This window comes from Molothrus ater, chromosome 8 (genome assembly GCF_012460135.2).
Source record: "Molothrus ater isolate BHLD 08-10-18 breed brown headed cowbird chromosome 8, BPBGC_Mater_1.1, whole genome shotgun sequence".
Lineage (NCBI taxonomy): Eukaryota > Metazoa > Chordata > Aves > Passeriformes > Icteridae > Molothrus > Molothrus ater.
In genome coordinates this window covers 3,863,663-3,885,940 of record NC_050485.2, presented here as the reverse complement: position 1 = coordinate 3,885,940, position 22,278 = coordinate 3,863,663, and the positions used below count along the sequence as shown (strand labels likewise).

Below are 22,278 nucleotides of genomic sequence, written 5' to 3'. Positions count from 1 at the left end.
CCAGGGATCCAGGGGCAGCCCCAGCTGCTCTGGGCACCCTGTGCCAGGGAACAATTCCTAATTCCCAGTGTCCCATCCAGCCCTGCCCTCTGGCACTGGGAGCCATTCCCTGTGTCCTGTCACTCCATCCCTTGTCCAAAATCTCTCTCCATCTTTCCTGTAGCTCCTTCAGGCCCCAGTTTGGTGACCCCAGAGCTTCTCCTCTCCAGGTGAGCAGCCCCAGCTGTGCCAGCCTTTCCTCCCAGCAGAGCTGCTCCATCCCTCTGCCCATCCTGGTGCCTGCCCTGGGCTCTCTCCTGGATGCCAGGCTCACCCAGCCCCAGCACTGAAGTGATTTATGGGATTCACATCCCAGATCCCAGACTTTTCCCATTTCCATATCCCAGCAGTTCTGCTGTGCCTGAATTCCTGCACCCCTGTGTTAGACCATTGTGCATCTCCCATTGCTTTGGATACAGGGAAGAAGAAGTCTAAGCAATTATTCAATTATTTTTATCCACCCCCTCCCATTTGGTTTTAGGAGTAAATTGGGACAAACAGCCCTGCATTCCAGGGGGCAGGACAGCAGGGAGCAGGCTGAGCTTGAGGGACACTGTCACCAGCCCCTGACACCGTGTCACGGCAGGGCTCCAGCCCTCCTTATTTCACTTTATTTTCCTTTGCAGTGCATTTGGTTTTACATCATTCTGTGCCTCCAATGCTTCCCTCCCCTCACAGGCAGCAGAGCTGTGACACAGCTTCCCACCCCTGGGCTTTGAACATTTAATTCCCTTTACAGATTTGGGCTCAATTAGTGCACAGTTCATAGCATTATATGAAAAAACCTCAAGTTCTTGACTATGTCTGACAATAACTTCACTAAAAAAAAACCAAACCATTTTTGCCACTCACATTTGTAACCCTTGGCCTTTATCTCAACAGAACGTTACAAGAATTCACCAGAACTGGTACCAGCAAGGACAGCACGTTGCTAAACCACATCAATGAGCCCAAAACCCATTTCCTCTCTTTAAATCCAGAGATCTGAGCATGGGACAGAGTCAAACATCACACAGTGTCCCTGCTGTGCCTCAGGGCTGTGACACTTCAGGGGACGGTGCCACGGTGGGGCTTGCAGAGACTGAGGGAGAAGCAAGTCCTGGGGACAGTGCACAGGAGCTCAGAGAGCTCAGAGGACATGGGGCTTTAGGAAAGAGCAAGTGGGATTCTACTCTAACTGCTCACAGCAAGGGAAAACCAAAAATAAAATCAGCCTTCATTTAAAAAGCCTTCAAAAGCAGAATTCATAAAAAATTAAAATTATTCAAACATTCTTACAGAGTAATTTACTATCTTGACTAAATGGCACCAGATTTCAAGTGGTCATGTGGAAGAAAAATCAGTAGCATTTCAAATGTTGCTTTGTTCTAGGAGCAGTTTCTATCCTGGCATTTGCTGCTAAAAGGTAGAAGTGAACTGAGTATCGAGGAATCTTTCCCCTGTACAGCTTCTGATTTGGTTTGCTTCAGGAAGGAAGTAGAAAAGATTTTCCATACTCAAGTTATCTACAGATTATGTCTATATATAAAAAAAAGTGTGGCTATGTACAGGTCCTGCACTCACACACCCATCTGTACACACCCAGCCCGTGCCAGCTCCTGCCCCTGGCCCTGGGAGCACCCACTCCTGCTGGGAGGCTCAGGGGCTCCCTGGGGACAGCACGTGGGCACTCGCTCTTGGTCTGGGCTGAATTGTTCCACTCATGATCTGTGCTTCCACTCCCAGTTGGAATTGCAATAACTTAAGAGGTTGTTGTTGTATAAAAACGATTCCAGGAACAGAACTCCCTTTGCCACCCCTGCTCCCACCCCCTGACACTGGTTTTTCTAACTGATTACAGAAGTCAAACTAAATCACATCAGGAACTGCAAACACACTCTTTTGTCTTAATCAAACACGATCTCCATGGCCAGGTTCTGCATGGAAACATCCTTGGATTTCCTCATCTTCTCGATGGCCCTGTGGAGATCCTGCTGCTGCACGGGCCGGATCTCATCTTCATCATGCCTGGGGAGGAGAGAGACAACAGCCAGGTGAGGGGCCAGGGGCTGGGACAGCTGTGCCCACCTCAGCAGCCATCCCTGCAAGCAGCAGCTCTGCATGGATCCACTGGAATCACAGAAGCCCTGAGGCTGGAAAATCCCTGCCAGCCCATGGAGTGCCAGCTGTGCCCAGTGGCCCACCTTGTCCCCAGCCCAGAGCACTGAGTGCCACCTCCAGCCCTTGCTGGGACACCTGCAGGGCTGGGCACTGCAAAGCTCCCTGGGCAGCCCCTGCCAAGGCCTGAGCACCCTTTGCATGCAGAAATTGCTGCTGCTGTCCAAGCTGAGCCTCCCCTGGCCCAGCTTGAGGCCCTTTGCCCTTGTCCTGTCCCTGTTCCCTGGCAGCACAGCCCGGCCCCCCCTGGCTGTCCCCTCCTGGCAGGGAGTTGTGCAGAGCCACAAGGGCCCCCTGAGCCTCCTTTGCTCCAGGCTCAGCCCCTGCCCAGCTCCCTCAGCCCCTCCTGGGGCTCCAGACCCTTCCCCTTCCCCGGACACGCTTGAGCCCCTCAATGCACCCAGGGTTGCTGCAGGCATTGCAAACAGCAGAGGGATGTCCCAGCACCGTGGCAGCAGCAGGAGCTGGTGGCCTGAAGCCTGGCACTAAGCAGTGCAGCAGCAGGAGCTGGTGGCTCAGGAGCTGGTGGCCTGAAGCCTGGCACTAAGCAGTGCAGCAGCAGGAGCTGGTGGCTCAGGCCACCTCCAGCTTGGGCACCTTGGAACAACCAAGGTACTGAGCTTATTTTCGGAGCCAAAAGCAACAACAGCAACTGAGCTGTGAGGGGCTGTGTATAGTGGCAGCTGGGCATGGCAGCAGGACTCTGCCCAGTGTGTGAGCCTGTGGGCAGGCCCAGCCCCAGGGGAGCAGCAGGGAGGTGCAGCAGCCCCACGTACACGTCCTCCTCGCAGGCGTTGTTGACGTACTCCCGCACGCAGAGCAGCGCCGCGTCCCGGCACATCTCCTTCAGGTCACTGCCCGAGAAGCCATCGGTCTCCTTGGCCACCTGCAGCAGGTCCACGTGGCTGTCCACCTGTGGGGAGATCCAGCTCAGCCCAGGGACACTCCAGAGCCAGTGGCTCTGCTCTGCAACAGTCTGAGATCGTCTTCATTTGGCAGTTTTGGGGAGCTGAATTATTCCCTTGCTCTTGGAACCTCCAAGTGGTTCACATGTGTCAGCTCAAACTCTGCCATTGGCTTCAAACCCCACAGAACCCCAACCTGTCACAGATGTATGTTATGAAAAATCCTTTTGTTAGGATCTTTTCTCCTGAGCTGAGAAGCTTCAGCTTCTCCATGTTTTGCTGCCTTAGAATGTGATCTGGAGAACTGTTTACCCAGCATGTGAAATTGTTTCTACTTGATGACCAATGACAGCCACCTGTGTCGAGGCTGTGAGCAGTCACAAGATTTTCCTTTCCTTTCCTTTCCTTTCCTTTCCTTTCCTTTCCTTTCCTTTCCTTTCCTTTCCTTTCCTTTCCTTTCCTTTCCTTTCCTTTCCTTTCCTTTCCTTTCCTTTCCTTTCCTTTCCTTTCCTTTCCTTTCCTTTCCTTTCCCCTTTTCCCTTTCCTTCCCCTTTTTCCTTTCCTTCCCCCTTTTTCCTTTCCCTTCCCTTTTTCCTTTCCTTTCCCTTTTTCCTTTCCCTTTTTCCTTTCTTTTCCCTTTTTCCTTTCCCTTTTTCCTTTCCTTTCCCTTTTTCCTTTCCCTTTTTCCTTTCCCTTTTTCCTTTCCTTTCCCTTTTTCCTTTCCCTTTTTCCTTTCCTTTCCCTTTTTCCTTTCCTTTCCTGCCTCCTGATGAAATCCTTTTCTTCTATTCTTTTACTATAGTTTTAACATATCATTTTCTTTTAATATCATATATATCATAAAATAATAAATCAGCCTCCTGAAACATGGAGTCAAGACTCTCATCTGTCCCCTCATGCTGGGACCCCTGCAAACACCACCACACCAACCACCCTGTACTCACCTTGGCATGTCCTGGTGGATCCATCCTTGGGACCCCTGAACATTGGTAAATCCTGCACTAACCATGCTCCTGCCTGGCAAAAACTGGATCCCAGCAATACTGACCCCTTTGCCCAGGAGTTTCTCAGAACTCTGCTGTCTGCACACCTGATCCTGCTTTACACAACCCCAAACTGGGGGATTTAGAGGCAAAATTCTGTGTCTAACTCAGTGCACTGGGTCAGGCTGAACTCTTGCCAGGCAAGACTTCAGGTTTATTCCATCTTTTTATGGCATTTATTCCTTTTCCACCATGTGCATCAGGATTTCTTTTTCAAAAAGTTAAATCCAAGGCAGTCTAATAAACGGCTGAAATTCTGGGATGACTTCTTTCAAGAGGGAAACTATTCCCTAAAATTATGGTTTAAATCAGGCAAGGAAAAGGAGGGCAGATCTCCCCTTGCCATGTGAAGTCTGGACTTCAGAGATCCAATTCCTCCTCCTGTTGGATAACCACAATACAGGCTGGTTTTTTATCTCCCTGAAAAACTAATTTGTGTGGCTCCCTGCTGGTGAGCTGCCATTTTCAGGCCTCATCAACAAATTTAAGTTGGTTTTACTAATAAATTATCTTTATTAGGCTGGAGCTCAGCCTACAGACATTTTGCAACATAAACTTGAAGGCAATTAGTGCTGCTGACTAAATTTGGGAGGAAGCTCTGAGGACAGGGATGGCCTGTGTGGGATGTGCTCACACCTCATCCTTCCCCTCTCCTCTGAAGGAAATCTGAATTCCAGATCAAAAGAAGTCATTCCTCCTTGGTTGACTTGAGCCAAGAAGGAGTTAAAGAGTCAGCATCTTCTTGATTTCCTTCAAATTTCCTTCCCTGATCTAAAGATGATTCACCTGCACTTTCTTTAGAGAGAGAAATCTCTTCTCTTGTAACAGAACAAGCAAATGGAGAGAGAGAAATGGAGTCACTCTGCTCAGGGGGGTGATTCACCACACAAGCCAAGGCTCCTGCTCACAAAGGAGCCAACTGCAGGGCTTTCATGTCAGGCCACACCTAAAGCCACAAAAGATTCCCAGGTTCTCAGCAGAAGTGCCCTGGCAGATCAGCTCAGCCTCAGTGCAAGGCAGGCAATCACAAACCAAACCTTCTGAGGGCCAGGGCTGCACTGGGGCACCAATGCAGCCAGGAGCCACTAACAGGAGCCTACTTACATTTTCATTCTTCAAAATCAGCTTCAAGATGGCCTCTCTTTGCTTCAGAGCCTGAAACAGGAGAGACTGAAGTTACCAGAGGACAAAAATGAACATTTGTGACACCCCAGGGCTTTCAGTCCCTTCAGTTCCCTGGCCCAGGACGTGTGACACACTGAGGAAACCTCTCTGATGGCAAATTCCCTTCCACAGGTGATGCTTGGGGAATTCTAAACCAGATAAATCACCCACTGTGTGATTCAAAACTCCACCAAAACCCCACAGAAACCCCACAGATCCCACTGGTATATCCTGCACTAACCACACTCCTGCCTGGCAAAAACTGGATCCCAGGAACAGTGACCCCTTTGCCCAGGAGCCCACATGAGTTCCTCAGAACTCTGCAGCCTGCACACCTGATCCTGCTTTACACAGCCCCAAACTGAGGGATTTAGAGGCAAAATTTTGTGTCTAACTCAGTGCTGGAGGTTACTGAAGAATAAGGTGAGGTCTGAACAGATCCTTCCTAGGAAGGTCAAACAAAGGCAACAAACACTGGGTTTTGTGCCTGCCAAACCTCACTTCCATCATTAAAAAGGGGAAAAATCCCCCCACAGACAATCTAGCAGATGAAAAGTTGCTACTCTGTCCCAAAACCCACTCCTGCCATTTCCCTCTGCTTTGCAGGCAATTTTTGATGAGTAATCTGGGGCCTTTTCATCTCAAACTCAGTTATAAAATCTGCAAGGCTTTCCCTGCTGCCCCTGCCTGTTCCCAACCCACAGCACAGCAATTATTGCACCTGCAGTGAGAGTCAGGGCCAGCCTGGGCTGATCACAAAGCCCAGAGGAGCAGTAAGCTCATGGCAGGGCTCTAGGGGGGAAAGGAAAATCTGTTCTCCTGTGGTGACCCTGATCCTGGGAGAGGGAGCCAATCCCTGTCATCTCCCAGGGCACATAATTCATCCTTCTAAAGATGGGGCTGGATAGAATGACAGCACAAAGTGCTCAAATCCCCCTCCTTGCCCCCTGCTAACTGCAGGAACAGCTGCAGGTGAGGAAGTTGTGTGGAACAGGTCTGGAAGCACAGCTTATAAATGTTACACAGGTTATAAATGCTGTTCCCAAAGGGATCCACTCCCATGGAGGGAAAGTCAGTTCCAGCAACACAGGCATGGGAACACAACTCCTCTCTTGCACAATCAAGAAGAATTTTACTCCTCCACTTTGGTCTCTGGGTTTCAGCAAAAATGGATAATGATTTCTGTAGCCAGAAGGGAATTCAAGCACAACTGAACTCCTGATAAGACTGACACTAAAATGTCTGGTCACATCAGCAGGCATTCAAAGGTGACTGAAATAGCTGGAAAAGGATGGCAAGAGCAACCTTTGGAGCAAGGACAACTGATAAAGAACTTAATAAATCACAGAATCATGGAATGGTTTGGGTCCTGAAAGACCATCTCATTCCAAGCCCATCACAGGCAGGTTTTCCACACTGCTGTGGAAAAGGCCTGAGCAGAACTCAGTTACAAACCAGCCCTTCCCAGTGTGCAGCATCCAAACAGTTCCATTCCCAGAGGAGAGCAGGGCTGGGAAGCTCATGGTGGTGTTTCAGATAAAAGACCCAACAGACCAAAATTTCACCTTAAAAATCCAAGTTATGGATGTGCTTCAAAAACCCCAAACCCAGGTGAGCAGGAGGCAGCACTTCCTGGAGGAAAAGCCCCAGAGCAGTGGATCTGCTGCCTGGATGGCAGGGCAGGCAGGACTCACAGGCTGGTTGATGTGGAAGCGGGTGGGCATCCTCCTCATGATGGCAGAGTCCAAGTCCTGGGGCCTGTTGGTGGCTCCCATCACAATCACCTGTGTGACACCAAGAGACAGCACTGAAACCAGAGCTGGGAAACAGCCACAGGCTGGGAATGTCAACACCAGCCAGGGATCTCCCCCACTTTATCAACAGCAGCAACATTTACAGAAGTTACACAGAGGATTCCTGGCAGTGATCTCAGCAAGGGCAGCCCTGGTGCCACAAACACCACCTGGGGGGGAGATTTCAATGAGGCCAACTTGAAATTTCAAACCCCAAGGAGGAACTTAAAACTTCTGCTTGTGATGTCACTTTTAGTTCCTGGTGGAATTCAAAAGGAGATGTTTCAGTAAGGTGTTAAAATTGTGGTGCTTTTGTGCTGTGCTGGAAGAAGAATGACAGAAGGTTTTGGGTTGGAGAAGACCCTCAAGGTCACCTTGTTGTAAACCCTCCATGAGCAGGGCCACCTTCTAGGAGACCACCACGGCAAGGGGCTCACCTGGTACCCACATGGAGTCTTTCTTCTTTTAAACTCAGTAAGAGTTGAGCCAAGACAGAGAATGCTTTTCAAAACAAGCATTCCAGGAGCTCCAGGTCAGCAGTGGGTTAAAGGTGTGCAAAGCAAGCCCAACACCAGGACAGTGTTTACCTCCCTGGAGCACTCCAGCTCTTAACTCCAGAACAAATTTACTCCCCATTCACAGCTGCCTTGTTCTCCCATTTCTTACTCCAAGCTGTGTACATGGCAAACACCCAGCCAGGAGAGTGACAAACGGCAAGGTGATTACCCTGGGCTCCAGGACAGTGACAAACGGCAGGGTGATTGTGATTACCCTGGCCTCCAGGGCTCTGCTGCCCTGCTCCTGCCTTTGGGCCAGGCCCAGCAGCTCCAGGAAGGAAGGGTCAGCAGGGCTGGTGGCCCAGCAGAGTCACCCTGCCACCTAGAGGCACTGGGATTGCTGCCTCGGGGATGATCCACACTTCTCTGGGCATTGTTTTCTGCTAAAAGGAATATTCTTCACCTGCCACACTCCAGATTCATCTCAGCAGGTTTAGCTCACAGCTGAGTGCGTGGAATTCCAGGTGGAATCAGCACATCCACCTCAACATCTCCTTACAATTTCCTCCAAGCATTTGGGATTCTGGTTTTTCTTACCAAAGGCAAATGCTGCTGAGCTTGAGAAACCCCAAATTGTCTCACTGCAGGGAATGAATAATTTCATTTGCTCCAAGGAATTGTCAGTGTGTTGGGTAAAAAAGGTGATGCACTGTGCTTGGAAGATGGTATCAGTTTCCAGTGAAGGGTTCATACCACTGGCTTTTTACTGATGGGAAGCTTTAACCCTCAGTACACACACATCACTGGCTTTTACTCATTTGGGGGAAAAATCAGCTGAAAAACATCTTTAGCACAAGCTTGGGAGAGGAGGATTTTCCCATTTATGGAAAAAATACACATTAAAAAGGCTGAAAATTTTCAACTTAGAGAAGAAACATCCTCTTTAAGGGTTTTAAGAAGATTATTCCAGGTGACACCATGGCATGCAGGCTTTCTACTATATTCAAGTTATTCAGAATCCCAGAATGGTTTGGAATGGGAGGCACCTTAAAGCCCATCCCATTCATGTGGAAACACCACTTCTTGATTAAAACCAAACTAAGCACAAAGCCAATCTTCTCAGGAAGAACAATGACCTGTGGATACAACTCCCTTCACTCCCTTGAAGCGCTGGGAATCACCGACAGGTAAAGAAGCTTTGGCAATCCCTGTTCCCAGCAGCTCCAGCCCCAGTGTCCCAGCTGAAATCCCATCCCAGGGAGGGCATTCCCTCCTCCCAGCAGCCTGAGGACTCACCTGGCAGTTGTAGTCAGTGTCCAGCCCATCCCACAGGCTCATGAACTGGGCTTTCATCATGGCCGTGGCCTCGTGGTCGGTGCTGGATCGGTTCCGCAGGAAGGAATCTGGGCCAAAGCAGGGAAGGAGTCACTGCCAACCCCCTTCCCACAGGAATGCACTCCTGGGCTGCTCTCTGATCTCAAAAATGCATTTTTAATCACCACTGGCAGCAAACAACAAGCGCTGCTAAGGGTGAAAGTGGATTCTCCTCCATTCCTCAGCCTCCCTTTCAAAGGACACCACACAAGCGTGCACCCATCCCAGGAGATTCCCCACATCCTGTGCTCCAAATTTTCACCTTCCTGAACCCATGGAAAGCAGCCTCCCTGTTGGCTTCTCTGGCTCTGCATTGAAGGCATTTGAGACAGTAGTTCATGTTCAGACTCAGGTGTTTATTATTTGTTATCAGTAAAACAGCCTCACTACTGTGAGTTCAGCAGCTTTTCATTAGAAGGCACAAAATGGCAACAATCTCTTGTTCCAAGGGCTTTTCAGACTAAACTGTCCAGTTAAGAGCTGACACCTGGATTATTTTCCCTTTTAACCCAATAACTGATCCCACAGAGCTGCAATGGGGACTTTTCTGCCCAATGACAAAATGCCACCCAAAGCCATGGATGAAGAAGGAACCCAGGGTGACACCCTGTGCCCTCCATCTTGCTTCCATCCACAGCACACTAAAAATCCCCAAACCTCAACTTCTCACCCAGTGATACACCTGCACTGCTCTCTATAATCTATTGCACACTTTTGTGGGTTCTGGTCTATTCTGGAGTTTAGGAAACTTTCTCCATGGATGAGGGTCAGAGTCAGTGCTGCCCTGGGGGTCAGGGCACCCCAGAGCAGACAGAGAAATATCCCAGTGCTCTGGGTTTCCACACCTCCCCTCCTATTCTTCAGCCTTATGAAATCCCCATTCCAGAGCTCTCCTAAAACCATATTTTACCTCTCAGTATGTGCCCTGACAGCAGAAGCCCTGAAGTGTATTTGTTACTGGGTTTCATTATGAACAAAAAATAAGTAGGAATTTGTTTTACTTGTGAATTCTTCCACTACCACCAGGAAAAAAAACTCCATTGTTTTTCCTCATGTGCCACCATTCCTTTACAATTCTATTTCTCTTACTGAGCCTTGACTCTTCTGAAGGAAAAGATGACAGCAAATCCATACATCACTGAGCCTACAGTTCAATGTCACTCTGCTATGGCTACTGATAAAAAAAAAAAGAGATTTTTACCTATTTCATCAATAAAAATGATGGATGGCTGGAGCTTTATGGCCAGGGAGAAGACAGCAGCAGCCAGTTTTTGGGATTCTCCATACCATTTATCTGTCAGCGTGGAGGGCTGGAGGTTGATGAACCTACACCCAGCTTCCTTGGCAGTGGCTTTGGCAATCAGGGTTTTCCCACATCCAGGGGGGCCATAGAGAAGAACTCCTGGAAAATTCACAGTGTTAATGCTTTGCTAGGACAGGCCTGGGGGTGTCCAGGCTCGAGTTTAATCCAGGTATTAAAAGGTAAGAAATCAAACCAAGGAAACACTGTTCCATCATTCAGAGGTTTTAAGGTAACCCCTATTAAATTACAGCTCAGAACAGCCAAAGAAAATTCCCTGTGGGGGAATTTCCCCCTTTTTAGACAGGAAAGCTGAAGCTGAGAGGAGACATTTGAGAGATGACTGATTTATTGTGGGGCTGCAACATCATCTTTAAGTTCCTTTCCAACCCAAACCGCTCCATGATTCCATTTTATTCCATCCCCAGGACTATAAAGGTTACAGAAAATTAACCCCTATTTATGTCTGGCAGGCTTTGTTTGCAGCTCCTTCCAGCCCTGCTAATAAAACTTAGCACAGAGGAGTGAGGAAAGGAAAAATCCATCACACAACAGACCCACAGACAGTTTAAACAAATTACCCACAATTAAACATGACATCTTGTATTATTTTTAAACTTGTCACAGTGCAAGAATTCACAGGAGTGTTTTTCTAAACACAGTTATAAAGAAAACAATTTCAAGAGCAACATTCAGTTAAAAGAACCCAAAACACAGGGAATTATTGAGGTTTTTTTCTCTGTTTATCTGAGTGATGCCCACAAACATCATTACTCTGGAGCAGGGGCTTCCTATTAACACCCAGCACAAGCCACTCATAAAACTGGGGAGCAGCCTGAGCTGGAAAATCTGCTTTAAAAAAGATAAATAAAAAAATCATTTTTTCCTTCAGCTTATTAGATCATGGCATTCATGTAATTTTCCAGACAGCTTCAGTTTGTGACTTACACAGAAAGCAGCCTGGAAAAACTAAACCAGCCACCAAAGTGCTGCATTTTCCATCCCTTGTGAGCACCCTTGAGGTGCTCACAGATCCAGGCAGCAATTAAGAGCTCCAGAAATCAATATTCCAGGGAACAAAGCCGTAAACTTGGGTGTTTTGTCCAACATTTTAGGTTTAAAGATTTTAAAAAAGCAGAATTTTTCTTCAGTAGCATACAACAAATATGGCAGTGGGGATTTCAGCAGAGGCCAACTTGTGTTTTACAGTGGAAAATGAATATTCCACCTGCCTTAAGGCTGTGGAACTCAACTCCAGAGAGAATCAAGGGATCTCCAGAGGAAAAATGGGATGTCTGTGCTGCAGAATGATGGCAATTTCTAGGAGTGGCAAAGAGCAGAGTTAGAGCTCAACTCTGCCCAAGGACAACACGGGGTGTAAAGACAATGAAAATGACAATGGAGGCAGTTAAAAATGCAGGATACATGGATTATAATGGCCTGGAGTGCCAGGACCAGGGGAATGGCTTCCAGCTGCCAGAGGGCAGGGCTGGATGGGACATTGGGAATGAGGAATTGTTCCCTGGCAGGGTGGGCAGGCCCTGGCACAGGGTGCCCAGAGCAGCTGGGGCTGCCTCTGGATCCCTGGCAGTGCCCAAGGCCAGGCTGCTGGGAGCAGCCTGGGACAGTGGAAGGTGTCCCTGCCCATGACACTGGGTGGGCTTTAAGGTCCCCCCAAGCCAAATCATTTCATGATTCTGTGATTAGTGCACAAAAATGGACCAGCATAACCAAAATCCAGCTACTGCTTCATTATTCAGATAAAACCTCTTCACCAAAGCAGGGGAAGAGGGAAAATCTGAGGGTTTTCCCTGGCATTGGTCCTGATGTTTGCACTTTGACCTAGTAACCCACTTCCTCTTCCCTTTCTGAAAAACTGCACCTTTTATATTTCAAATCCCAAGGTATAAATCCATCATCACATTCCCTTCCTACCTTTTGGGGGCTGTAAGAGCCTGGAATTCTCAAACAAATATTTCTTCTTGATGGGCAAAATGACAGTGTCTTTCAAATCTGTGATGACATCATCTAAACCTGCAATATCACTCCAGGTCACCTGCAAGGGAAAAAACAGTGTTGGGAATGATCAGCACTGATCCTGCCAAGGAAAAGCACCCACCAGTGCTTCCAAGAGTGCCTTGAAAATAAAAGAGAAAAGGGATTAAAACCCTCTGCTGTCAGTGATGCAGTTTTAGACCACAGGAATGCTTCCTGTGTATTTCCACAGAGGTGCAGATAATGCAAGCCAGGGATAAAGGGGAATTTTGGAGGCCTGGGGAGCAGGGAAGGTGCTCACATGCATGCTGAGTGGGTCCACCAGGTGGGCAGCAATGCTCATCTCATACTCAGTCAGCTTGACATTCTTCACTCCTATCTGCTTCATCAGCTTTTCAGCCTGGGGGGAAAGCAAACACCAGGAAAATCAAAGGAAAGAAACGGAATGCTTCACTCAAAAATCAGCTTTTTTGAAAGAACTGCTGGTTGTGGTTTGAAAAGCTTCTCCCTAAGAGGTGAAATCTTGTTTTAAGCAGAAGGTTCTGCTGTTTCCTAATGACTTTGTTGTCACTTGAGTGAAACCAAATCAGATGTCTCAGTTCCCATCAAACAAACGCTTGGACCATCACATGCCCAAACCCACAACTCCTCTGTTATGAGCTAAGAAACAACCAAAACAAACCTTAAAACACAGAGTGTGCCCCCCAAGCCTCCAGAACACTTGGAGTTTGGTATTTTCACATGAATCAAGGAGAGATTAATGTATGTTTAAATTCCCAGAAGCCAGTCAATTTCTAATATGTGTCCTGTGGCTTTTCCCTAATTTACAAGGAAAACTCATTGTGCCAACACACTTGCACAATTCAGTTTCTCTTTCTGCTCAAACTTGCAGTAAGTCCAACAAGGTTTTGGGACAGTGCAGCCTCTTAGATAACAGCTGGCACTGAACCCATGGGGAAAGCTGGTTTTCAACTAAAAAGCTCATTACAGAAGGAAAACCACCCAACACAGACTTAAATTGCTCAAAACCTGTGAAATTCTTGTCAGTCAGAAACCAAACCAAAAGGAAGTTTGCATATTTCCAAAGCAGACCTCTAACTTTTGGTGCTGAAGGGCTCCTAAAGCTTTTCCAGAGCACAAGTTGTTCCAGTTCAAGGTAAGCAACGAGGTTTTTCATTTTTTCCCTCCCCTTTCCAAGGTATTTTGACTGCTGGTGAAGGTCTCTGCCTTCACTAAGTTGCCAGAAATGCAGAACTTTCAATTCTAAGTTAAGAATGAACTGAAGGTTTAAGAATTAAGAATTAAATCTTAAGAATTAATTCTCAAGAATTAATTCAAGGTTAACAAAGAGATTGATGATTTAAGGCCACTGCTGCTCAGCAAAGGTGTCAGAAGCAGAGGAGGCACAAGGCTCACAGACTTGCTGAAAATCAGAGCCAACAGCTCTGATTTTCAGCAACATTTTGCTCTGATTTTCAGCAACAGATCAGACCAACAGTTTTGCCACCATTTCAAGCTGGAAATTGCAATTTGTTATTTGTCATTTGTTCTACACTGCAATTTGTTATAAAACCTGAACAGACCAACAACTAAACCCAGAGACAGACTAAAAAACTCCAGCTTCCCACATTCCTCAGGATCCCAAGGAAACAGTGCAGAATGCAATCCTACCTGCTTCTGAGCTTCCACCTTCTGCTTCCTGGTGGGGTCAATGGCATCCACCATCCATTTGATGGTGAAGTAGGTGACAGCCCCAAAGATGGTGAGGCGGAAGATCAGCCCCACCACCTCGTTGCGGCTCAGGGGCCGCGAGAAGGCCTCGGCGTGCACCATCCTCCTTCCTGCCCTGAGGGGAAAAGGGAGGCAAGGAAAGGACAATCAGAGCTGAAAAAACACCTGCATGGTGCTGGAATGCTGTTGGATAAAAGGTGTTGTGCAGGGAGTTGGGATAAGTGAATGGAGGGATGGAATACAGGGAATGGCTTCATGCTGACAGAGGATGGGACTTTGGGAAGGAATTGTTGCTGAAGGTGGGCAGGCCCTGGAATGGATTTCCCAGAGAAGCTGTGGCTGCCCCTGGAAAAGGGAAGCACAGGGAGGCAAGGAAATGAAAATCAGAGCTGAAAAAACACCTGCATGGTGCTGGAATGTTGTTGGATAAAAGGTGTTGTGCAGGGAGTTGGGATAAGTGAATGGAGAGACAGGACAAGAGGGAATGGCTCCCACAGCCAGAGGATGGGACATTGGGAAGGAATTGTTGCTGAGGGTGGGCAGGCCCTGGAATGGATTTCCCAGAGCAGCTGTGGCTGCCCCTGGAAAAGGGAAGCACAGGGAGGCAAGGAAATGAAAATCAAAGCTGAAAAAAACACCTGCATGGGGTTGGAATGTTGTTTGATAAAAGGTGTTTTACAGGGAGCTGGGATAACTGAGTGAAGAGAGAGGACAAGGGGGGATGGCTCCCACCACTGGAGTATGGGATTCTGGGGAGGAATTGTTCCCTGGCAGGGTGGGCAGGCCCTGGAATGGATTTCCCAGAGAAACTGTGGCTGCCCCTGGAAAAAGGAAGCACAGAGAGGCAAGGAAATGAAAATCAAAGCTGAAAAAAAACACCTGCATGGGGTTGGAATATTGTTTGATAAAAGGTGTTTTGTAGGGAGTTGGGATAAGTGAATGGAGGGATGGGACCCAGGGAATGGCTCCCAGTGCCAGAGAACAGGGATGGATGGGATGTTGGGAATGAGGAATTGTTCCCTGGCAGGGTGGGCAGGCCCTGGCACAGGGTGCCCAGAGCAGCTGGGGCTGCCCCTGCATCCCTGGCAGTGCCCAAGGCCAGGCTGGAGCAGCCTGGGACAGTGGAAGGTGTCCCTGCCCATGGATGAGCTCCCAGGTCATCCAACCCAAACCACCCTGGCATTCTATGCTCACAGGGGCACAAAGGTGACATTCCCACTGAGACTGACATTTTGGGAGTGCTGCTGACCCTGAGTGCTGAATGCTGGAGCCAGGGAACTCCAGGATTTAAGCAGAGAGGTTTCTTCCCTGAGAGGAAGTTGACAGGAAAGGCACCCGGCTGCCACATTAAGGAGCAATCAGCAATTCCCATTTGATTAAAAGGAGGTTAAGAGCTGGAGCCTGCACCTGGCAGGATGTATGGGGAGTTATTAATATCCCTGGAAACCTGAAAATACTGGATGTGGCACACAGCTATCCAGGGAAAAGCCTGACTGCTGCAGGAGCCAAGCCCAGAGAGCACAGCACCCTCAATCCTGGCAACAAAGGGCACAGAGGAAAGAACTTTGCTGAAACACTGGGAAAATTATTCATAAAATCAGGGTCAACTTCTTCCTCAGCTGCTGGGGGGGATCTGCTTGAGAATCCCCAAATCACTCCTTGGGCACTGCCCCATTTTCCTTCTGCAAGGGCAAAACCAGCAGCAACTCCTTTGGCAGCTCCTGCCACTCCCTGGCCACTCTCCAAACCAAGCTGGCAGCCAGGGCAATGCTGGAGCACCCACAGCCAAATTATCCCTGGATACCCCTCCCAGGGCACCCTGCAGCCAAATTATCGCTGGATCCCCCTCCCCAGGGCATCCACAGCCAAATTATCCCTGGATCCCCCTCCCCAGGGCACCCACAGCCAAATTATCCCTGGATCCCCCTCCCCAGGGCACCCACAGCCAAATTATTCCTAGCACCCCCTCCCCAGGGCACCCTGCAGCACCCACTGCCAAATTATCCCTGGATCCCCCTCCCCAGGGCACCCTGCAGCCAAATTATCCCTGGATCCCTGCTAAAGGATCTGAGGAAGTACTCCGGAGCTAGGGGATTCTGCGTGTCCTCGTCAGCCTGATTTATTCAAATAAAAGGGCTCTGTAGTCACTGAGCAAGGAGAAAACCTCCCCCAAAACCCTGTGCAGGAACCTCCTTCTTATGCAACCCATGCCCTGAGCGCCAACCGAAAGGAAAAGCTTGAACACGAGAGGAACTGAAGCAGAACCTCGCTGAGCGAAGCCCCAACCCCACACAAACGCTAAAACCGACGGAACTCAGCGTTTGTCTCCCCTGAGGCGAGGGCTCCTCACTCGGGGCCCGCAGCGGCTCCACGCTCCTCGTTCAGGCGCAAAAGGGAAACCAAAAGCGGCAGCGGCGCTGGTTTCCGTTCCGCTCCGAGGGCACACTGCCGGGAAAGCCGGGCAGCCCCGCAGGGCCCGCTGCAGCGCGGGGATCCCCCCCGGTGCCGGGCAGCCCCGTCACGGCTGCCCCGGCCAGGGCCGGGCCGCGCCGCCCGTGACCTTCCCGCCGCCCGGCAGGTGCGGCGCGGCCGGGGCCGCTGTCCCGCCGGGTCACTCACCGTGCGGCGGCTCTCCGGGACACGGGGCGGGCCGAGCGGCAGCAGGAGGAGGAGGAGAAGGAGGAAGGCGAGGAGGAAGAGGAGCAGGAAGGAGAAGCGGAGCAAAAACCGGCGGCGGCACCGAGGGCCCGGCAGCGGCGGCGGCGCGTCCGGCGCTTCCGCCGTCCGTGCGGCGCCCGCTGCCCCGCCCAAAGGTTCCGGGCGGTGGCGGCCCGCGCGAAGGTTCCGCCCACCGGATGCGAGGCAGCCCCGGCCGGGAAGGGCCGGGAAGGGCCCGGAGCGACCGGGAGCGGCCGCAGCCGAACCGAGCGGCTCCACCGGCACCTCCCGGGCCGCGGCTCCCGCCTACAACCGCCTAACGACAGCGGGAACTGCGCTCGAGCCCCGCTAACACATCCAATTCACGTTCAACACACGTACAACGCGTTAAGTACAAAATTATAATCTAAAACAAGACATATAAAATATAAAACATGCATATATGCACATATTTTATATATATAGATATATAATTTCTGTATACATAAAATATAAAACATGCATATATACACACACATATTTTATATCTATAGATACATAATTTCTGTCTACATAACCGATATAAAACGTACCTCACATATTTACATACACATAGTGAGAGAAGAGTGTCCAGGAAAAAGGTGGAAATGACAAAATCTAATAGCTGTAATTAACCCAGAGTTTTGGCAATTTCTCTTCAGCCCTTCTGCTCTCCAGCCAAGGTTTTCCAGCGGCGGGACAGAGGAAATGGCCTCAGGCTGTGCCAGGGGAGGCTCAGGTGGGACAGCAGCAGGAATTTCTTCAGGCAAGTCCTTCCCTTTCATGCTGCTCCTGCAGGCTTTGATGATATAAAAAGATTGTAATTTCCTGGAGGTTTTTGTTTTTCAGCTCATCTGGAGCATTGTGCTCGTTCATTCCTGGAAAAAAAAATATTTAGGACCCTTCTGGTTTTCTTCCCACTCCTGGGAAAAAAGTGACATCTGTTTTGGTGCAATTAAGGAGAAATGCAAACACACACACACACAGGAGGAAAAGCAGCTTGAAATCTACATTTTGTCACTGCTGTGGTGGCAACCTCTGAAAGAAATCCCATCCAAAAATACTTTTAAAAGATGTGGGGAAGTGCAAATTTTCAGGGTGGTGGCCAGGATTGGATTGGGCTGCAATTTATCCAGATATTGAGGGGTAGTACTCCAATTTATCCAGATATTGAGGGGTTGTGCTCCAATTTATCCAGATATTGAGGGATTGGGCTCAGGGTTGTGACTGATTTCCTTCCCAAAGTTAACGTGGGCTTTCCATTCACAGCTCCAGTGGAATGGGCTGGCTGGAAAATGGGATGTACTGGGAGCCACAGGGTTATACTGGGGGGAAAATGGTGGTGGCAGCTCTGTCCCCAAGCCCTTGGCATGTTGGAACACTAAAAACAGATGCAGGAGGTGGGAGCACAAGTTAAAACTCAGACACAGGACGAGTTGGGATGGCTGGGAACCTCAATCCAGCTCATTCCACCCCGTGCCACCTTCCACTCCATCCCACATTGCTCCAATCTGGCCTTGGGCACTTCCATGTTACCAATTTTGGGGTTTGCAGCTGGAGGAAAGGGGGAATGTGGAAATTGAGGGGGCTCACAGGGACCTCTGTGCCCACAAAGTGCTCCTCAAGGCCAGGGGTTGGCACAAGGATAAGTGGATGCAGATCTGCCCCGAATATATTTAGCCTGAAAAGCGTGAGGAGGTTCTGGGAGCAGCTTTGCAGTGGGAATAATGGTGGCAAAACATCTCAAGGTGCAATTTGATACGTTTCTGAAAGGAATTATATCACAGAGCATTTGCAAGGACTGGAGGCTGCAGCAGCCTGGGAAATCCCTCTGCCTGATGTTCCACTCTATTTTGAGCCCTTAAAGGTGATTTAAGGGCTCAAAACATTAAATTTCCTGCAAAACATTCAATTCCCAAAAAGTTACAGTTCTCAGCTCAGAGCGTAAAGAGCCTTGTACGATGGGGTTTATCCCCTAATGTTTTAAATAAAGACTGATTTAGAGATTTATAGACAGAGTGTTCTTCCCTGCCAGGGTAAGTGTGATCAGTGTGGGAAGGAGAATGGACAGCAAACTCCATGAAAATCCCACGGGCTGCTGGACCAGCCTGACCTGGGGGGACTGGCATGTCCCTGTCCCCCAGCTGGGCTACCCCGAGGACATCAGCAGCAATTTCTGCATGGAAAGGGTGCTCAGGCCTTGGCAGGGGCTGCCCAGGGAGCTTTGGAGGTGTCCCAGCAAGGGCTGGAGGTGGCACTCAGTTCTCTGGGCTGGGGACAAGGTGGGCACTGGGCACAGCTGGCACTCCATGGGCTGGCAGGGATTTTCCAACCCAAATGATTCTGCCCTTCCGAGGGCAGCAGGTGGCCCAAAGCCCCCTTCCCTCCGTGCCCCGGTGGCTGCAGGGGGCGACAGGCGCTCGCTCACCGCGGCTCCTCCGCTCCACGCCAATCCCGGGGGGCGTGAGGGGCGGACGCAGAACCCCCTCAAGACGCCGGGCTGACCCCTCCCGTTCCCTTTCCCCGGAGCCCTTTCTTCCCCTCGCCTTCCTCCCACCCAGCTGGGCTGAGGAAGGAGGAGAGGCGGACGAGCGGCAGTGCCGGGGCTCCGAGGGGCTCGGGGGCTCCGAGGGGCTGAGAGGCCCCCGGCCCGCGCGGGCCCCTCACGGCCACTTCCGCCCGCGGGGGAGGCGCCGCCGCCAGCGCCCACGTGACCGAACGGAGCACCGTGCCGCCTCACTGTACCGCCGTATCCCTCCGCTCGCCGCTCCCCCCCCCTCCCCCACCCCCTCTGTGGGGCGAGGGGAACCGGCGGGCAGAGAGGTACGGACGGTGCGTGCAGCGCCATCCGTCCCGCCGGTGCCCCCGGTGCGTCGCTTTTCCGCTTCTCCTGTGGCGGGGTGGGAGGGACTACTTTGTGTGTTGGCGGATGCGTCGCGTGGGCGTGGCGGCGCCGCCCGCCGTCCCTCTCGGAAGCCGCGGCCATGATGGGCGCCCCGCGCCGGCGAGCGCTGCGGGCCGGGGGATGAGCGCGGTCGTGCCGCCCTGAGGAGCCGCCGCCGGGAAGAGCTGAGGGAGCGACCGCCCGGCCCCCGGGGCGGGGAGCGGAGCGGGGCCGGGCCGGGGGCGCGCCCCGCGCCGCTGTCACCATTGCCGGGGCCCGGAGCGCCGCAGAGCTGCTCCCCCCGCCGCCGCCGCGCTCGCCCCAAACACGGCGGCGGCGGCGGCACCGCCCGCAGGGGCTCGGCGCGGCTCCCGACGCGCTCGGAGGAGGAGGAGGAGAAGGAGGAGGAGGAGGGAGCGGCAGCCGGTGCCGCCGCCGGGAGCCGGGCCCGCCCGGGGCTGAGCCGCCGGAGCATCAGCGCCCGGGGCCGCCCGGTGGTGCCTCGCGGCCGCCGCCCGGGCCCTGCGCGCTGCCCCGGAGCGGCCCCCGGCTGCCAGACATGACCGCCATCATCAAAGAGATCGTCAGCAGGAACAAAAGGCGATACCAGGAGGATGGCTTCGACCTGGACCTGACCTGTATCCTCCTCCCGCTCCTGCTCCCGCACGTCCCGCGATTGCATCAGACCCGCGCGGCGTTACCTAACGCGCTGCCCCCGGCCGCTCCGCCGCCCGCCGGGGCTCGCCCGGGCCGCCGCGCCCTCCCCCGCTGCCGCCGCCTCGGCCGCCTTTTGTCCGGGCCCGGCAGATTAACGGGAGCTCCAGGATTAACGCCAGCGCTCCTTGCCGGCCCTGGCGGCCCGCGGCCCCCCCCGAGCCGCCGAGGGGCCGTGCCCTCCCTCCCCCCGGCCCCGGAGCCCCCCGGCCGCTCCGGAGCTGCCGCTTATCTCCGGCTCCTTTGGTTTTTGGGCTCACGCAGCAAATGCGCCCGACCCGCCGTGATTTGCGTGCCCAGCGCTTTATAGATATATTTTTTTTTTAACTTTAGTAACTCGCCGTGTATCGCGATTATAATCGTGGCAGGCCTGTGGCTTTCCTCGGGTTGCTTCAGTGGAAGGCTGTGTCCTCTGCCCTGATTTCCAGCCCTCCGCTAAGGCAGAGCTGTACCTTAAGATGCAGCGAGCCTCTCCATGACAAGAGGTGGCAATCGCTCCTTCCAAATTAAAAGAAAAACCAAAACAAGCCACCAAAACAGCCAAAACCCACCATTTTTTTTTTCCCGGTGAGCTGCACGAGGATGTGTCACAAACGAGAGCGCGTCGGGTCTCATCGAGGAGGATTGTATAGAATACTTATTCTGGAATAAGTAATTAGCGTGCAATAACGGCTAATGAGGCAAAAGCCGGTGTGTAGTTTTTGGTGGCCTTTGGAACAGATGTGTTGGAGCGGCGTCGGGCAGATGTTTAGCTTGGAATGCCCTGCAGGGCTCATGGTGGGTAGGGGCAGGGTCTTGTTCCGTGGTGGGGAAAGATTGGTGCTGTGGGAAAGGTTTTGGGGCAAGAACTTCGCTTAGAAGTTGGGAAAATGAATATTGACAGTAGTGCTCAGAGCTGGACTTCTCCCTGTGGAGAGATGTTTCTGTTCTGCAACGGGATTAGGTGGAAATTTATTGGGTTTTGGAGCAATTACATTCAGGTCTGAGCAAGTGCTCCAAATAAATCCAGTTTTTGAGCAGGATCAAAGCTGATAAAAGCTGTAGCTAGTACAGAGCTCTTGCTTTGGCATCGAGCCTTGGCCTAAAATTTCGATGGCTTTAAAACAACCTGAAAGGTTCTGGACTTTAGCAAGTGGCTGCTTAGCTTTTAGTTAAAAACCCAGCAGTTCTGGTTCATTATTCCTGCATTATGTTTGTGATAAAAATGCTTTTAGGCCTGGATTTTTAGGTGCTTGCGCTTGGTGATTTTGTTGGCTTTATGGAAAGAGTTAAATGATGATAAGACCAAAAGGTTTTGCCTTCACAGTTGAGGAGTTTGGTGTTTCAGGCATCTTTGGCCAGATGTGCCCTTGGTAAGGAGAGATATTTTTGACCCAAAGACATCTTTTTAACTGGTCATATGCTCTCAGCAAGAAAATTAGTGAATGCTGAACTTCGACTTTCTTGCTCAAGATTTCCTAATGATGTGTCAAATGATGATTGCTTATTTTGAATTTTTATTCTTAGAATTTGGTGTTAAAAGAGGCTGTTACACTGGGCTTAGGCTGGTGTTTCTAAAAGGAGCAGCTGGCTGCAGTTCTGCCATGAAAATTGTGGAAGAGATGGGATGGTTTCTTTAGTGATGAAAAAATATTCTAGAAAGAAGTGGGGTTGTTTTGGTAGCTGCACATTTTGAACAGATAATTAATGAATGAAGACTTCTGTGCAGTGGCTTTGCATGAAGGCTGATGTTGCTGCAGAAGTGAAAGTTGAATTTTTTTCATCACTTTGTGCAGGGCTCCCATGGAATTGTTGCTCACCATTCCTGGTAGCTGGCAATAATAGCCTGGTAGCTTTGTATTCCTTACACACGTGGCCATGGATTTAGCTCTCCAACCTTGTGATATTAAGGGGAAAAAATAGAAAACCTGAAGCCCCAGTGAGCTGTGGAAGGCATGGCAGGAGCACCAGGTGTTGAGATGGCTGCTCAGTTCGGGGTAGCTGCCTCTGTCCAGCCAGAAGGGAAG

The 22,278-nt window shown here is 50.8% G+C and overlaps 2 protein-coding genes and 1 long non-coding RNA gene across 4 annotated transcripts in view; 1 reads left to right on the top strand and 2 right to left on the bottom strand.

The window, feature by feature from the left end:
- Positions 1-616: 616 nt before the first annotated feature.
- Positions 617-16,801, bottom strand: ATAD1 (ATPase family AAA domain containing 1). 2 transcript variants are annotated; one of them, XM_036385880.2, is made up of 10 exons: positions 16,618-16,801; positions 13,939-14,113; positions 12,569-12,667; positions 12,208-12,328; positions 10,174-10,374; positions 8,895-9,001; positions 7,003-7,092; positions 5,249-5,299; positions 3,003-3,109; positions 617-2,046 (listed from the first exon to the last, which is right to left on the bottom strand). In XM_036385880.2, the coding sequence occupies exons 2-10, from the start codon at positions 14,098-14,100 to the stop codon at positions 1,926-1,928; spliced, it is 1,059 nt and encodes a 352-aa protein (XP_036241773.1). In that variant the 5' UTR covers positions 14,101-14,113; positions 16,618-16,801; the 3' UTR covers positions 617-1,925. The 2 variants fall into 2 exon arrangements, with proteins under 2 accessions (XP_036241773.1, XP_036241772.1); XM_036385879.2 differs by having other exon boundaries at positions 2,973-3,109; positions 16,618-16,799.
- A 242-nt stretch (positions 16,802-17,043) lies between these two features.
- On the bottom strand, positions 17,044-19,332 carry LOC129046741 (uncharacterized). The gene is made up of 2 exons (XR_008508502.1): positions 19,103-19,332; positions 17,044-17,552 (listed from the first exon to the last, which is right to left on the bottom strand). It is a non-coding gene; the product is annotated as an uncharacterized LOC129046741 (long non-coding RNA).
- Positions 19,333-19,991: 659 nt separating this feature from the next.
- Positions 19,992-22,278, top strand: part of PTEN (phosphatase and tensin homolog) — a 48,950-nt gene continuing 46,663 nt past the window's right edge. The window contains exon 1 of the mRNA XM_036385481.2: positions 19,992-20,196. Coding sequence (XP_036241374.1) covers positions 20,118-20,196 — 79 coding nt within the window. The 5' untranslated portion in view covers positions 19,992-20,117. The remainder of the gene's footprint in view (positions 20,197-22,278) is intronic.

What these genes read in the sequence shown, in the direction of transcription:
- ATAD1 (XM_036385879.2), bottom strand. Translation starts at nt 14,100, where the DNA reads ATGGTGCACGCCGAGGCCTTCTCGCGGCCCCTGAGCCGCAACGAGGTG. An exon ending in CATTTTTATTGATGAAATAG is followed by an intron (nt 9,002 to 10,173) that starts GTAAAAATCTCT and finishes GCTTTGGCCCAG; the next exon opens with ATTCCTTCCTGCGGAACCGA. An exon ending in ACACTGACTACAACTGCCAG is followed by an intron (nt 7,093 to 8,894) that starts GTGAGTCCTCAG and finishes GGTGTCACACAG; the next exon opens with GTGATTGTGATGGGAGCCAC.